At 43.3% G+C, this 17,331-nt stretch overlaps 1 protein-coding gene across 3 annotated transcripts in view; it reads right to left on the bottom strand.

The window, feature by feature from the left end:
- Window positions 1–17,325, bottom strand: part of EXOC5 (exocyst complex component 5) — a 42,371-nt gene extending 25,046 nt beyond the window's left edge. Inside the window, exons 1-5 of one of the 3 annotated variants that reach the window (XM_025197936.1) lie at window positions 16,194–17,325; window positions 11,105–11,204; window positions 10,384–10,478; window positions 4,172–4,319; window positions 2,298–2,492 (exon numbers count right to left, since the gene is read on the bottom strand). In XM_025197936.1, the coding sequence (XP_025053721.1) occupies window positions 2,298–2,492; window positions 4,172–4,276 (300 nt within the window). In that variant the 5' untranslated portion in view covers window positions 4,277–4,319; window positions 10,384–10,478; window positions 11,105–11,204; window positions 16,194–17,325. Of the gene's footprint in view, window positions 1–2,297; window positions 2,493–4,171; window positions 4,320–10,383; window positions 10,479–11,104; window positions 11,209–16,193 lie in introns of those variants that run through there. The other 2 variants (XM_025197935.1, XM_025197937.1) reach the window with 2 other exon arrangements.
- Window positions 17,326–17,331: the final 6 nt, after the last annotated feature.

The raw sequence follows: 17,331 nt of genomic DNA, 5'->3' as shown, positions 1-17,331 counted from the left end.
GCTGGGTCTAGATGATCCCAGCTAGATGCATATCCAACCTCCTCTTGAAGACCCCCAGGGTAGGGGAGAGCACCGCCTCCCTTGGGAGCCCGTTCCAGACCTTGGCCACTCGAACTGTGAAGAAGTTCTTCCTAATGTCCAGTCTAAATCTGCTGTCTGCTAGCTTGTGGCCATTATTTCTTGTAAGCCCAAGGCAAGTCATTTGGGCTCTGCTTCATTTCTCTTCCCTCAATATAGCTGTAAAATGTTTTACCATTAACTCACAGAGTGGTGTTAGAATTTAGTTCCGTTTGCGACATCCCATCTTCACCTTATAAATGATATTTTGCAAATATCTAGTTGGTCTATTAAAAGATATCACCTCTACCAAGAGTTCCAATTCCTTTTGCCTCTGGACCAATATGCCTATAACCTGTAGCCTAAATTTATTTTGGCATTTGGAGATTTTCCCATGAAAAGTGCTCCAGAACTTCTAGTTATAAATGGCATGAAACTTTCAAATTTCTTGGTTCTCACTGCAGTAGATTCATGAGTAATTTCTCCATAACTAGTGCTATACCATTTAATTCCAAGCGATTAAACAGTACTTTACAGGAGACCCTCGCCATTCATGGGGAGAAACGTTCTCGTATCCTCCCCGAATTACAAAATCTGTAAATAAGTCACTGCGTTCACGAACGCTGTCTGCATTCATGAACTCAATGCCCCCAGCAGCTTGGGTGGAGGGCACAGCTGCTCTGGCAACGGCAGGAGTGCAGCGGCAAGCATGGTGCTCCCAAGGAGCTCCTTTAAATGTATTTAATATGCAGGTTCGGCATTTGTGAATATTTGAAACCACAAATGCCAAACCTGCGAACAGTGAGGGTGTCTTGTATATGGAAATAAATGGTAAGCAAGTAAAAAAATATACATTTTCCTGGTCTCAAATTTAGAAAGTCACTAAAGTTTGACAAATAACTTTTATAGAAGATCTTGAAAACATCAGTCTTCTTGTGATGCAACTTTTCAAGTTTAAAGCACTGTTCATTTTTCTTGGAACTAGAATTACTTTTTAGCACATTTTGACCAAGGCAGACTAGCAACCAGTGATTATATTTACAGACCCAGGTGCAAACACCAACATAAAACTGGCTGTTACAGAGTACAAGCATACAAAATAATTGATTTATTTCCCTGAGAGAGATGTTCAGCTAAGCAGTAAAAAGATGACAAAACTCTGAATTGGAATTTGCAGTTCCTACATGGAATGCATTTTAGGTGGCACTAGAGTTTTTATGTGGGCCTACAAAAGAATTTTTCACTTTTTCCAAATGCTGAAATTCCTCCTCACTGAGAAAAACTGTTTGGTTAGTGATGCTGTAGCCATGAGGGTCCAGAAATCATGAGGGAGGCAAAGATTTTTTTAGAGTAACACCGTTTATTGGACCAACTGTGCAGTAGAGGTAGACAGGCTTTCAAAGGCAAGACTGATAAAGAATCTCTTGCATCTGGAAGCCTGTCTACCTCTACTATATAGTTGGTCCAATAAAAAGATATCAGCCTAAGAAATCCTTGGTTGGCAAAAAAATTCTGAGATACCCCTCAAAACATCACTTATTTATTTTTTTTTAAAATGCCTGGGAAAATCTTAGGCATGCCCGGCTTCCTTCATCTAGGCACCACTTCTCCAGTTTGTTCTTCTCAGCTCCAGTGATCAGCTGATATACGGTCTATGCTTCATAGCTACCTTCAGAAGGAAGATGAAAAACTAAAGAGTTCCTTCTTAACAGTTTTATTTTTTTTAAAGAAGAACCTTGCCTTCTTGGCAGGCTCTGGACTTCATGCCTAGTTCCCCCTCAAAATCAGAAGACAAGGTGAGACTTCACAGAACCCAAAGACAAGCTGTGTTTATATGCATACTGCCAAGGGACCAACTCCATTCAGAACTCTCTCAAAGAGAGGTTGCTTAAAAAAATATTGTGCATATGAAATGGCACTGGTGCAAAGGCTTCAAAAGAAGGAACAGAAATTTCTGTGCATGATCTGAAGTTGCCCTTTCAGCATTTCTCAAATCTCTTATAATTTCATAAATGGAAAAAAAATGCCAACATTGACACATTCAGAATCACTGAATAAAAATGCTTTATCAGCAATCTGCAGACTAGGGTTGTTAATTTACATTTCAGAACAATGAAACTTTAACAAGTCAGTCACTCATTGGTTTGAAGTCTGACCATGGTAAATCATGGTAGCAGCTTGTAATTAGGGCAGTCCTAGAAATTGCTTTGAACTGCTTTCATCCTGCTGACAGCTCTTACCTTTTCAGAGTTTGTAAAAACATCAGACTTCAGCTCTCCATCCAGAAACTCATTAAAGTATTTCATCAGTTTCTGAGCCTCCACTGCCCGTTGCCGTGGCGTGTTTACCCCCTCCAGCTGGTCGCCAAGGTGACAGACCTTAGTTGCTACATAGCTGATGTGCTCATCTAGTTCCTGGAAATGTTGGAAGGCAACCTGGGAGAACAGACAAGGACATAAAACTCAAGTTTTCCATTTACTGTACTTTCCAAAAAAGAAAGGGAAATTAAACCACAGATTTGATGGCAAACGAATGTGGGTGCCAAATTAATCATGCTCTATTCTCTACAAGTTAGAGAGCCATGACTGTGAAAGGTGTACTTCTTTCAGATAGTATTCCTAACTGGCCAAAGTTCAATACACACTTCTGTAAAGCCATAAAGCCCTGCTGCTTCACGAATAGTAAATACTGAAGATTCAAGGCAACTGATGATAATCAGAATTGAAACGAGTTCTCACAACTAATAAAACAGATTAATGGCCTAATGCTCAGTTGAAAGTTCTACTGAAATCAGTGGAGTAATATTCATTTATATCAACTAGACCATCTTTTAGCATAGCTATTTATATATGGTATGAAGTCTGGTTTTGGATTTTCCTTTGTATATTAGAGCCAACTTCTTGCTTGTAGCGGGATGAAAAGACATGATGCCATATACTAAAACCCTATACATCCAGACTTTATATTTTTAATGCTTTAAATAGAAAATTTTAGGGTTCCACGTTAAAACCCTAAAATTAAAAGCAAGTATATTTTGTAATTTTATTCTCGGATCACTCGCACCCACATTGACACCTGAAATCTGGATTTATGCAATTACTTTTAGAAAATTAACAAAAAAAGACCCACATTTCTCCTCTTCCCACCAAAATTATTAATAGCCTCAAACTATATGGACCATGCCATTTATCACTTTGGAAAATGGCACATATAAAACCCTATACAGAACAGTGCGTTTTATAAACATCCTGATTAAAGCTGCTTGGAACATTTGACAAAAAATTTGTGTGGAAACACACATTTCAAAGCCTAACCGTTTGCTTGGGTTTCTATTTTGTAGGCTTTTGAGAACCAGAGAGAAAACAAGCAGCCCCAAAAATCAAAAAAGCTCACATTTTCAATCCCAAAGTTGCTATTTCAGCACAAAATGCATTTCACAAAAACATCTGAATGGTTCTCCTTTCATTCTAACGTGGAATGTGAAGTAATAAAAGTTACTGTGGAAGAGGACTGTCATCTACTGGAAAGGTCTCATCCCAATAAAGGACGACACAGCTCTTGTAAGCACCATCAGGTAGGTTAACCTTGAACATAAAACAACTCTGATACAGCTTTTTCCTTTACAGGTAAGAGCTGATCATTTATCATCACACAGTACCGTTCCGTGAACTCAGCACTGATGACTGCCGGGGTCCTGAACAAATCAAAACCAAAGTCTGTGCACTGGCAAGTTCCTTAGCTACAAAAGATGATGCCACAAAAAAAATCATGTGTTCTGTCTCCACCTCCTAGCAAGGTCTGACTGAACCACTAAGTTGAACTAATAAGAAAGTAGCTAATAAAATAGTCACAACTCCTATTTTGTGCATTTCACAGCAGCTCAACAGCATTTCAATTCTAGCATGTTGATAAAACTGTGCTCAAAACACTGGATGTTTCTGGACAGTTTATCCATAACTGCATTATTTCAAAGGGTACATTATCCATAGAAAAATGTGGATTCCAACAAATTCATATACTAATGGGTGGAAAGAGAAACAATGTCTTTATGTATGATGGGACATTTTTCAGTAACTTTTATAATTTGAGATTTACTATCCACCTTCCTTCTTACCTGATTGCTTTTCTGCAGCTCTTGTACTTTCTTGGCAAACTCCTTAGCTTCTTTCTGGCATTGCTGTTCTAGCTTCTCCACCCTTCTTTGAATCCTTTCATCCATAACCTGTAGTTCTTGGATATGGTTTACAAATTCTTCTAATAATCTGATTTAAAAGATGATATGATGAATAATTTTCATACTAAAACCTGCTTTACCTTAAGGTAACAGCAACTTATAAGAGGGAGATCCTTAGACACAGGACTTAAAAAATCTATTCTCCTGCTGGAAACATGAAGCTTTCCCTGGTTACTGATCAACATAATATATCAAACTCTATAGCATTTCAACTTTGTTAAAAATGCATACGCTTGTACAAACCTTGTAATACTGTATATCATGGGCCTAATGAAATGACCACTTGGAAAAAACTCATATACCCAATAGGACAAGAAACTGTTTATAGCAGGGATTTGCATCTCTGTGCCAAAATTCACAACATAAGCGAGGTCTAAGCCCCCTAGTCAGATATATATATATTATATTAATCTGACCAGGAGGCTTAGACCTTGCTTACGTTGTGAATATTGTATATCTATAGCTGCTAAAATTATAAAAACCTAAGTCTGTCTGTCTGTCCAGAACGCTTTGTTCACGCTCTGATTGGCTGACGGAAGCAGCTGTGCTGCTCCAAGCGTGGGGGAGTGCCGCCATGATTCTGAAGCCGCACCAAGGACCGGACAGGGGATGGGGGAGCCGGACAGAGGCTCCCCCATGCCGCTCCCTGCCAGAGGCAGAACAGCAGCAGCATGGGCCACCAGGTGGCGGCACTCCATCTCAGCCCCTCCCCTCCATTCTTGATGGGCAACTGGCTAGTCTGCGCACGCGCACACACACACACACACACACACACACACAACACTACGTTCCTTCTCTTTAATGACTAAACCTACTGTGTATTATACCATATTTCATTGTTACATTTTAAATTAAACTTCCTATTTTAAAGGATTTTTTTTTTCAAAATACACCTTACGATCTCTCTCATCTTGCTTTTGTTAAAACTTATTTCCCTTTCTGGATTTGCCTTGCTTGCTTGTTTTCCATTTCTGGAAGAAGGCAAGCTGATTTTCTCCTGCATGGCCTTCTGTCTCATTTCAACTTTTCCTCCACACCCATATATCATTTCCCCCTACAGTGTGTACTTTAAATCTTTCCTTGGATTTGGTCTATCCTTTCTTCTTCCACTTGCCTCTCAAAACCCTCTCTCAACTACTCTATTTTCCCCCTTCTCAGCTATCCCACCCATCTCTTCAGACAATATACTTCCAAGAACCCAGTCTCTGTTATACCAGGCAGATAAAATTGTTACTAGAATAGCCATATGACTAACCCAGCTAAATCAATATATATGAAAGTTCAGGGGATCTCACATCCACAGGCAATGTTAAAGTAGCAGAGGGAACTGGGATTCCTTCCAGGGTACTGTTTCTAGACCAGGAGTGGGCAAAGTCTGGCCCATGGGCCGGATCCAGCCAGCAGTGGACTCCATTTCCCAGCAGCCCCTGCCTGCATGGCTGAGGCCAGTCTTCATGGAGACCCCAGCGCTGTGATAGCACAAGGCTGGAGTTGTCATGGAGACTGGCCCCAGCTGCACTGGCAGGGCACATGGTAGAGCAGGGCAAGGGGCTGCTCTGGAGCCACTGGGATCTTGCGGGGGGCAGCTTGGGCCAGGGCAGAGTTGTGATCTGCCACCTGCACGCTCCAGGCAGGGTCATGCCGGCAGCAGATTGTGGCTCTGCCCCGGCTCCTTGCAGCAGTGACAGCATGGTCCCAAGCTGAAGCAGAGCCACGATCCACTACCTGCACACCCCTGCCCAGAGCATGCAGGTGGAAAATCACGGCTCTGCCCTGACCCCGGACCAAACTGCCCCCACCACAAGATCGCAGTGGCTCCAGAGCAGCCCCCTGCCCTGCCAGCATAGCTGGGGCCAGTCTCCATGGCACAGCGCAGCAGCTGCGGTCTCCATGGAAAACAGCCCCAGCCCTGTGGGCAGGGGCTGCTGGGAAATGGAGGCCAGCTGCCACCTGGATCCACCATTTTGCCCACCCCTATTCCAGACTGTATTTAGAGATCCAGTTTTTCAGCCTTTAACTATCAAGTACCCATTATAACTGAAACCCTTCCAACTGGCCTAAGCTGCTAGAAGGAATGAGGACTCTCCCTGGTCCTCCTCTCCAAGCCAGTCTCTAACCACCAGGAAGAGACAGTCCCTGCCTCTGTTGATGCTTAGAGGTAGTCTAAGAAGCAACTGAATTAAATAAACTTTTTTTTGTCAGCCTCACAAATACCCACAGGGTTTTGAAAGTCAGCACCTTTACTGCTGCTAGGACTGAACTGCTTTCACTTTGCTACAGCTTAGCAAAGCCATAAAAAGGCAGCAATGAAGCCATCTCTCTGCAAGCTACACAAGTTTAAACATTACTTGCATATCAAAGCCACCTTTGCAATATTAAGACATAAAAAAAGTTTCCTGCTTGTCATGCATGCAGTAGCACTCATTCACCAGACTGTAAATTTCCAGTGACATAATGACAAGTTTCAAACAACAATTCAGGAAGGTTTGAATGGCTTCCATTCATTTCAGTGGGCCACTTCAATCTAGAAATCAAACAAGTGCGATAATGGTCTTTATTTTAACAAAAAATATCAAGCTAATGTTTACTAATTGATACAAGATAATATAGTCATATAGTCAGGCAGATTGGAGTGAAACATACAGCTGATTTCCGGGGTTTCCAGGATGAAGAAGAAAAACAATACCTTTTCTCCCAAACTTAAATTTACAACCATTACTGTTCTAAACAGGGAGGGGAAAATGAAATGCATCCATTCTCCATCAGAATGGCCTTTGCTATAAAAGAAAACTACCACCACAGTACCAAATGCTGCACTCAAAAATACCCTGATAAATATGGAAGTGCATCAGGGAATACAAAGAAAAAGCAATACATTAAAATACACGACAGAGTAAATTAAACTGAATTTAATATCAGCATACTGTAGTGACTGTACTGGACTGGAATGGAATGAGGAGTGGCAATGAGAAAGATAGACATAGGGGAGGGAATGCAGTATAATTCTGTAGTTGCTCAAATTTAATTCAGGCCTAATATTCACACAGGACATAAAGCCTTGCCCACTACCTAAAGCAGGGGCAGGCAAAGTCTGGCCCATGAGCTGGATCAGGCCTGTGGCGGACTCCATTTCCCAGCAGCCCCTGGGAAATGTCCGGTTCCCATGAAGATCAGCCCCAGCAGTGCTGGCAGGGCATGCGGCAGGGTGGGGAGCTGCTTCGGAGCTGGGATCTTGCTGTGACGGCAGTGTGGTCCACAGCCAGGGAAAAGCTGCAATCCACTGTTTGCACATCCTGGGCAGGGGCACCCAGGCAGCAGATCACAGCTCTGCCCCGGTTCCAGACCACACTGTCACCACTGCAAGATCCTAGCCCCACAGCAGCTCCTCGCCCTGCTGCATGCCCTGCCACTGCTGCTGGAACCAGTCTCCATGGAAACACTGGCCCCGCGCTGTCACGGTGCCACTGCTACGGGGGTCTCCAGGGAAACCAGCCACAGAGATGTGGGAAGGGGTTGCTGGGAAATGGAGTCTGGCTACTAACGAGATCTGCCATTTTGACCACCTCTGACCTAGAGGCTGGCATGAAAAGATGAATTCCAAGCAAATTCCAGAGATAGCACCTTGTTACAAACCTCAGAACGATATGCTTTTAGAATGGCTGAAGATGCCTCTGGTGTTGCTCTCCTTGTTACAGGAGTGTTCTTGTTAATGACAAGTCTATTGACTTACACATCTACCTCTAAAGAGTAAAGCTTGTCTACAAATTAAGTTATACAGGAATAATTCTGTGTGTGGATACTCTGATTCCAGAATAAGTGTATTTTAAACTCACGTCCTACCTTAGTATATATTTAAAGTTAGTTTAGATAAGCCCCAAGGTTAGTCATCCAGCTACTAGAGAAACCAGAGATGACGAGAAACTGCAGAGGATCCAGAGGCAAGTGGCAAAAGTGATAAAGAGTTAAAAAGCAAGCTATACAAGGAAGGGTTGAGAGAACCACGTATGCTTAGTCTGAACAAAAGGATACTAAGTGGGGGGGGGGGGGGGGGGGGGGGGAAGAGGGGAAAGAATGGGGCAGGGGGTTGCCCCACCAAAATACTGCCTCAAAGAAAAAAGGAAAAATATCAGATCTCCTTGGTCACAGAGAGCAGGGCAATGGGTTTAAACTACACCAAAACAGAGCTAAATTAAACCTCAGGGAACATCCCTAACCATGAGAATGGTATATCAATGGAACAAGCTGCCCAGGGAAGCTATGGAATGTCCTTCATCGGAGGTTTTCATAAGAGGCTAGACACATATTTGTCTGGGATGGTTTAGCATAATGCATCCCTCATTTATGCAGGGCACTGGATCAGATGACCCTTGGGGTCCCTTCCAACCTTAAGACTATATTATTCTGGTGTCTAACAAACATTTTTTAATTGTGAGTAAAAAAAAAACAAAAAACAAAAAAAAGGAAGAATGCACCTTCTCCCTCCCCCACAAATTGCACACATCTGAAGGATGCAAATATGCGGTCATTTTATGGCTCCAAGAAGAGCAGCATTTCTAAGATGCAAATCAGAAAGACCAACCCCAACACAATTTCTTTTTGAAATATTAGAAATTAGATTGCTTAAGACAACACAGCCATCCTTATGTTGATCAATGTGACAAGTGTATTTTGCAAGAGTTTCTGGGATAGCACAAGAGTCATTCAACCTATCAAAGCTCAGATGTATTCAACAAGCAATTATCATGCCTCGGTCTAACTTTACAGGCTACAATACTGCTGCCACACTAATACGTTCATGCTTCCTCCACGGAAAACGTGATATAAAATCTTTACCAAAACTATCAATACATAGCAAAAATGGCTGGGCTAGTTAGGCAACATCACGCCTCAAACCAACATTTCACCTTCATCAAGCAATAATGGTATCAAGGCTATACGTAGGGGTGCACTGATAGAGTTTTTGGACTGATATTGATGGACGATTTTTAACGACCCATATTGGCTGATACCAAGCCGATTGCTGATACGTGGCTCGGCAGCATGGAGAACAGCGTCCAGCTGGTAAGTCTGCTGCGGCAGAAGGGGTGAGGGGGCAGATCAAGGCACCCCATGGTGAGGGAGAGAGTGGGGCTGGCACTGAGGCTAGGGCAAGCACTGCACAGCTGGGGCGGGGCATGGGACAGAGCTGCGGCTCATCCAGGAGATGGGGCAGGGCCAGGAGGCTCAACAGGGCAAGCCACTACCAGCTGGGGCTGGGGGCACCACCACACCCTTCCTGGGGGAGGCAGCAGCGGTGCTGGGAGCAGTGCTATAGCAAATTTTGGAGTGGCTGTAACCCCCCCTGTAGCTCTGCTCTCAGCATTGTCACTGCCTGCCCTGAGCGCAGCCCGGCCTCCCCACCACAAAAAGCCCTGTGCTGGCCCTGGCCCTGGCCCCAGCCCCCAGCAGCAGGCTGCTCTCGCCCTGCACACAGATGCAGGGGGCACATGGCCCCCATGCCCTCCTGGGGTGCGTGCAGCAGCAGTCACCCCCCTCCTTCCCCATGCCCTCTGGACAAGCCACCCCAGCCCCACTCCCTCATTGCAGGGGCCTCTCTCTGCCCCCCCCCACCACGCCCCTTCCCCCCAACAGACTTACCAGCCAGACGCTGCTCTGCATGCTGCCAGGCTGTCTGTGTGCGTGCACACCACAGTTAATTGCACCGTTATCGGCCACATCAGCCAAAAAAGCCAATTGCTGATAATGTCAATTTTCCTTTTATCAGTGCCAATACAATATGGACTGATATACTGGTGCACCTCTAGCAATAGGCTAAGAAATTTTTATTCAAAAAGCTCAAAAGAAAAAATGACCCCACTAGTACCTCCCTCCCCACCTTTATACACTGCTAAACTTTAAAAAAAAAAAAAAGAAAAAGGGTTCTGAAAGCTCACTAAAGACCTGGCTTGTGGTCATATACTAGGAGTTCTCCCAGTTTCTGACCTCCTTTAATAAACAATGATACTACATGTAGCCTTTTTGTTAAACATGTAAAAGCTTTTTAACAATTTCCAATTATACTAACCCACCTATTATACGCATTTATATTTTACCTTTTGGGATCGAAAGCTTCTACTCCACCTCTGGAACCTCCTCCAGGAGTTCTCCATGCCAGGCGTTCTATGTACTCATCTGCCACAAAAGGCTCCTAGCCACAGAATAAAGATTCTTTACAGCAGGCAATTTATTTAGTTGCTGTTTACACATTGTTATGAAAGCACTGTGTAAGATGATAAAGACCAAGTATAATCTTGACAATAACCCCGTCACCTTTCATGTTTATACATTAAGCTATAAGTCAGCCATCCTAAGAACAGTACAGCAAACTACTAGCTCAGACTGTTGAACTATAGTCTGCGGATTACTAAAATCTTGTTGATGGTAAGGAAAGAGACTGACTCTTGTCCTTTTTTCCAGAAGAGAGGAAAAAAAGAAAGCAAAAGGATGGTAAAAATAAAACGAAGCAAAAAAGACTGGAAAAGCATGTGGGCATTCCTTCCTGCAGGAGAAATTTTCCCACCAGCAAGTTCTTCCACACTAAACGGGGAAGATCTTGCTCTTGAATCAGGCGTGTTTCCTGCAGGAGAAATTTAACAAATGCTTGTAACGCTCATAGTTTCTACTGGGAGAGAAAGGGATTCTCCTGGTAGAAACCAAACACCTACACATGGCCAGAGACTACAGTGACCTCTGTCATAAAAGGAAAAGACACAGCACAAAGACAGCTACCAATACAAAATTTACTAATGTCATGTTCCCACATAACTGCCATACCTGCCAGAGATGTTAAGCAACCATGAACAGGAGGAAAAGGTGTCTCTCCACCCAGCAATGTTTTTCTTATGATGGAGACCTCATTGTGAAATCAAAAACCCTGGCTTGCATTTTTTTACATTACCAGCAAAACAAAACAAAATGTAGAAAAAATATTATTAGTTTGTTTGATGACTCCATTAGTCATTATTTCCTCTTCACTGCTACTAACAGTCAATAGCCTCTTGAAACTCAAGAGCACAATTTTACCCTTTAAGGACACGTGGATAATCCATTCCCTCACTTGATATACTGTATTGTTCTACTGCCAAGAGATTTAAAGTCACTAAAATTAAGTCAGAAGTAAAAAGAAAGAAAAAGTCTAATTTAAACATTTGATACCTTCAGCTAGAAAAGCCTGCTTTTCATCTGCTAGTTCACAAGAAATAAAATGGTTCCTGTGGTTCACGCTATCAAAGCTATTCTGGCACCAGCGCAAAACTTCAAATGGCAAAACCCAGAACTCTGGCCGCTACACTGTTCCATAAGACCCATCTATGAAATGGTAAAGAAGATGGTATCTAAACATATATTTTAATATACTGTCAAATATACTTTACATATTGAATTGTCATCTGACAGACAATAAAAAGATGTTCCCTTGTACTACAAGGTAAATGTCTAACCTTTCCAATTTTGTGTAAAGCAAGTTTGAATTGAAGTGAGAACCTGGATTCTTTCCCAGAACTTAGAAGGTTATTTCCACCATACAGTTTTTACCCTAATAAAATGGTCTCTAACAACTCAAATTTAGTTTAAGTTAAGCAAAAGCAAGGAAACTAAACTGTTCCATATCTCCAAACTTCTCCGATTTTTCACAGAACGTGGCAATGAGATGTACTAGCAAATCATCCAGTGTACTTTCCTTCCTAATAGTTTTTTTTCCACTGCAAACATGAGTGCTCTGTCCAATCCAATTATAAAATTCCAACTAGTAACTAGAATTTTACATCCCTAAGACAACTCCTTCAAAAATTAATCTTACTGTCAAAGCTCACCCTAATATGCAAACTAACTTTCCTCTTGCATTCATCCAATGGGTTGTAAATTGTAATATTACATTTTCATACTAAATATTTGTATAGATTTTTCCATTTTAAACATAGCGAGTTTTCTTCATTGTTCTTTAAATTAAAACCTCCAACATCTAGCCATACTTGTTGCTCTTCTCTACACTTATTTTTTTCATTCGTTTAAAGGAAAATGAGAGAACTTAAGTGCGCTAGGCATTTCTAAAAGAAATAACAAGCCATGGTCTTTTGCCTAAATAGCTTACAGTTCAGTTACCACTACCTCTTAAAGGTATGTGGCATCCAGAATGGGGTACGGTATTCCAGAGGAGTCATACCAGTCAAAGAAAATGTTACAAACTCTACTACAATTTGACCTGCTTCAAATGTTATGTCTGTGTGCACCTAGAACTATTCCCTCTTTTCATTTTAGTATAATGACTTTGCAATGTGACTTTCAGGCAGCATATGCAAAGCGATGAGGTGGCAACAGAGACAGTTTATTTAATTCATCCTACCACTTTCGTGTGTCCCTCAGCATTAATGATTCCCTTCACAAGTTTATTAGCTTATAATATTTAGTGTCCGAAAAAAATAAGGATTTAAAAAAAGTTAGAATAACACGAATAGAGGTGTGTTCATGGAGCTGTTCACATCAAACGTGTATACTACTTGTTAAGCACTGACTAACTCGGCAGTGCACAAGAGAAGCAGCTCCTTTCCGAATAAATCTTAAAGTCTAAACAAGACAGACAAATCATTTTAAAGGGTTTTTTCCAGCCATATGCCTGGATGCTACTTTGTTAAAACAAGCTATTTGTACAGAATGTGTGTGGCCTGACACATGAGCACAAAATGTAAATGCTACAGTTTCACTGCAGCATACCTGGGCTTCAGTACATCTGTCCTGCCAAGAGTATTTCAGTGTATAATAAACATCAATATAGAGCAGTGGTGCTCAACCTTTTGAGTACACAGGCCAGGGGCGCAGCCCCACAGCTGGTCAGCGACTAGATAAGCACTGCATGCCAGGATCAGATTCTGGAGCCAGGCACCATCCTCTCCCAACCCTCTGCACTGGGACTGGGCCTTGGCATTGGGAGGGCCTGACACCACCTCCTCCTACTGGGACTGGTCCCCAGGAGCCCCGGCACCGCCCCCCTCCCTCACCTGCATGCCAGAACTGGGCCCTGGGACGACCCCTTCCCACTAGGATTGGGTCCTGGGGGACCTAGCACCACCCCCATCTTGCCAGGATTGAGCCCTTCTCCCAACTCTCCACAGGGACTGGTCCCTGGGGTCCAGCATCACCCCTGCCCGGCTCTGCATGCTGGTATTCGTCAGTCCACAGGTCCAAGGGCTCTCGACAGGTCTGGACATTTGGAAGCAAGCCCCACCCCACCGTCACCAAATTTCTGGACCCATAGGGAGCCCCATAAGCCAGGTGACACAATGCCCCAGGCCACATCTGGCCCATGGGCCAGGGGCTGAGCCACCCTGGTATACAGCATATGATTCATGCCCACAAACACTATCAAATGACTTCAGGTTCATTATTGCACATGGAAGGCTGTTTTCACAAGTAATATTTTAAGCGGTATCACCCTAAAAATCTAATCAGCTTTTCTCAAGTCAGTTAAAAGAGCAATGATTTACTAGACCAGTCCTTGAATCTCCTTGACAATTTCTGTAGTATTACAACTACATTTCCCTCTCCTTGGTTCTTTGTGAAAGAAACACGTGGGGAAAATCAATTATGTGCAAAATATTGACCAACACATAAAGTAACAAGCATTTTCTTTCACTCTTCCAGTTCTAGCATTCTTACTGTAGCTCCTAAAATTGCTACTTCGTTATTTTACTGTACTGACAATGCAAACCTAAACCACAGACCACAAATTTGTACGTTCAACTGCAAATGTTTAACCTTACGTACTATTACAATAATTTATTTGCAATCTTTCCCCATTTAACAGACTTAAACATTTGCATTTAAATGTACTTTACAATACTGCAAACACTGCTGAAAATAAGTTATTGGAAAAGTAATTTTTAAACACCTAATCTCCTTTAGTGTTTTTAAATAAGCTCTAATGGTTGATTTTTGCACACCTTTGAACTTCCCTCCCTCCAAAAGTAGAGGAATAAACTTGACCCTATCTATTCAATCAAAACCACATTTTAATGAGATACTGCTGAAGCAGGTAATATTGTCGTTGGGTCTGGCTCATCGTGTAAATGGCTAAACTGAAGCAATTCACATTAAAACATTCTTGAGTACAACCATTGCTGAAATCTGTTTTCTGACAATGAACGGAACCTGTAAGACATACCTGGTGTATCAATTTCTATGTCATCCTGCCCAACACAATGCACATAATCAAACAGAAAACAGGTGTTAAAACGTAGCTCCCCCCTCAAACCTAGCAACAAATCATCTTCCTCCACCTACATTCACCACAACAGTTTTTTTCTTACCAAGCCTTAAGTTTTTTCTGGATTTTCTCCACCAACCATTTATGTAATAAATTCCAATATAACTTTTTTGCCTTCATGAACAAAAAAGACAGAGAGAGAGCTTGTATATTAACAAGTGTTTCAATCCTGGGATGTAGTCTAAAGGCCTCAACTCCACTACAAATTTCCAACTACATCCCCATAGGGTCACGTAACAACCAACTGCATCTTGTAGTGTAGAAAACACCTGTGGTGCCGTGTAGAAAACGTGAGACTGACCTGGACCTGTTTTATTCTTACTCAAAGCATTAAGATAATTCCTAAGTTAGTGGCCAAACCACCCTACAAAATAGATCCTTACTATCACCAGACTGCAGGACAACCATTTACTCCAGGCACAACTATGGACTGAGGGGAGCCAAAATATGGCTCTTTAACAGCTATAACATGAAAGCAGTTACAGAGCTGTTTTTAATACTGCATTTTTTTTTAGTCTCACAGGCAAAAAAACCTATGTTAGTATTAAACCTATGTTATAAAACCAATGTTATAACATGGACGCAAAACAATAAGGATTTACAAATATATTTAAACTAAATAATACAGGTAGGACCTTAGAGTCAAATAACAGATTGACTATTTCTGTGGTCTACCAGTGAGTACGGCAACGTGTGCATCTGCTGATGTTAGTTCATGTCCATGCAATAGCAAAGTAAGGTGCACTACAGACTATTTCTTTATTGGTTCAATGGTTACAGCAGTAGTGAAAACTGGACACCTAGGTTTGATTTCCTGCTCTGCTACAGACTTACTGTATTACCCTGAGCACGTCACTAAGCTTTTCTATGCACTGGTTTTGTATCTATTAAAATGGGGATAATGATACTTCCCTATTGCAGAGTGGCACTGTGAAGATAACCAAATTAAAGATCATGAGGTGCTCAGCCAGTATGGTTAGGAGACCTGTAGGTGTCCCTTAAAGAAACATGTGAAAAAATAGAATATTAGCATTGTAGCAGCATCCAAAGAGTCCAGTCTGCATCAGACCTCTTTTGCTGTGCTATACCGTTTCACTGAATCATAATAAAGGAGGGTGGGAGAAGGGACCTCCAAAAGTCAAGTGCAACCCCCTGCCCGAGGCAGGATCACCCCTATCCAAGTCTTGCCATCCAAATCCCTGTCTAACCTGTTCCTAAAACTAAAATCAACCCTGCTGCACAACTACAAGGCACACTGCCCAAAAAACACCCGCACCTGCCACAGGCAAAGCAGGAGGACAAAGGCCATCAGTGTCCCGCCACCACGAGGGTTGTTAAGGTGCACTCAAGAAGAGGCACATCCCTGCTGAGGAAGGCAAAAACCTCCAGTCTGTACCGATCTGATCCTTCCTGGGCTCAACCCCTTCACCGCCTCCTCTGCTGCATGACTCCCCGTGCCTTTTTGTTTATCCACTCTCCATCCACAGCCCCCTCAAGCACTGGGACCTCCTGGTCAACCTCCTCCTGGTGCTAGCCAAGCTGGCCATCTATCTGCCCCAGAAGGAGGATCTGGTAGGACTCACGGGGCTGTTATCCTGTACTCACCGGATCACGTCTCCAGGCAGTTTCACCGGGCAGCGTCCACTGGCTCCATGGCCTCATTCAAGGGCCAGCGGGCACTCTCCGGTGTGCTCTGCTTAGCGTCCCCCTCCACAGCACTTGTTATAAACCTACAACCCTCCCTGTTACGCATTTATTTGACTCAGCAATATCATATTGTTCATTATGGTACATGTGAGGCTGTTTGCAAGAGTAACGTTTGAAACGGGTATCCCCCTAAAAATCTAATTACATTTTCCCAAGTCAGTTAAAAGAGCAACGATGTACTACAACAGTCCTTGAATCTCCTTGACACTTTCTGTAGTATTACAACTATATTTCCTTCTCTTTGGTTCTTGGTGAAAGAAACGCAGGCGGGGGGAACTGATGACATGCAAAATATGGACCAACATGTAAAGTAAGAGGCATTTCCTTTCACTCTTCCACTTTCTAGCCTTCTTACAGTCACTCCTAAAATTGGCTACATCGTTATTTTTACTGCAAACTTAAACCACAGACCACTAGTTTGTATGTTCAGCTGCCAATGTTTAACCTTACGTACTATGGCAATACTGGATTTCCCACCTCTCCCCATTTCACAGACTTAATTAAACATCTGCGCTGATGTAAAATCTGGCGCCAGTAAAACCGTAAACCTCCTGGTATCGTGGATATGCCTTTAGTCACCGAGCACCGCGACCGCTCAATACATTGGTGACAACTGTAACACGTCACACGGTATGAATCGCGCCTGCGAACGCGGTCGTTAACCGGTTGACACGAGGACACGTCAGACACATGTGACGCGGCCTAAAAAAGGCCGGTCCCTCGCCCGACCCCAACTCCGGGCCGTGTCCAGGGGCTCCCTGGGCCCGTCCGAGGGCCGGCAAGCGCTGTCTGCTGTGCTGTGCTCTGCTCGAGGCACTCGCTTTGAACCCCTCGCCCTCACCCCCGTCCCCCTTCGGCCTTTCTTTCGTCCAACCAGACGAGCTGCTCCTCCCCCCGCCGCCTCTGCCTCTAAGGGAGGCTTGTCGTTGCTCCCCTCGAAGAGGACGACTAGGCCTGAGCAGGACCCTCCTCCTGCCCCCCGCCCATCCCCAGGCCTGGCCCCGGCCCCGGCCCCGGCCCCGTCGTGGCCCCGCAG

This window comes from Alligator sinensis, unplaced genomic scaffold (genome assembly GCF_000455745.1).
Source record: "Alligator sinensis unplaced genomic scaffold, ASM45574v1 scaffold13_1, whole genome shotgun sequence".
Lineage (NCBI taxonomy): Eukaryota > Metazoa > Chordata > Crocodylia > Alligatoridae > Alligator > Alligator sinensis.
The sequence above is the reverse complement of the archived record's forward strand: the minus strand, read 5'-3'. Positions and strand labels throughout refer to the sequence as shown.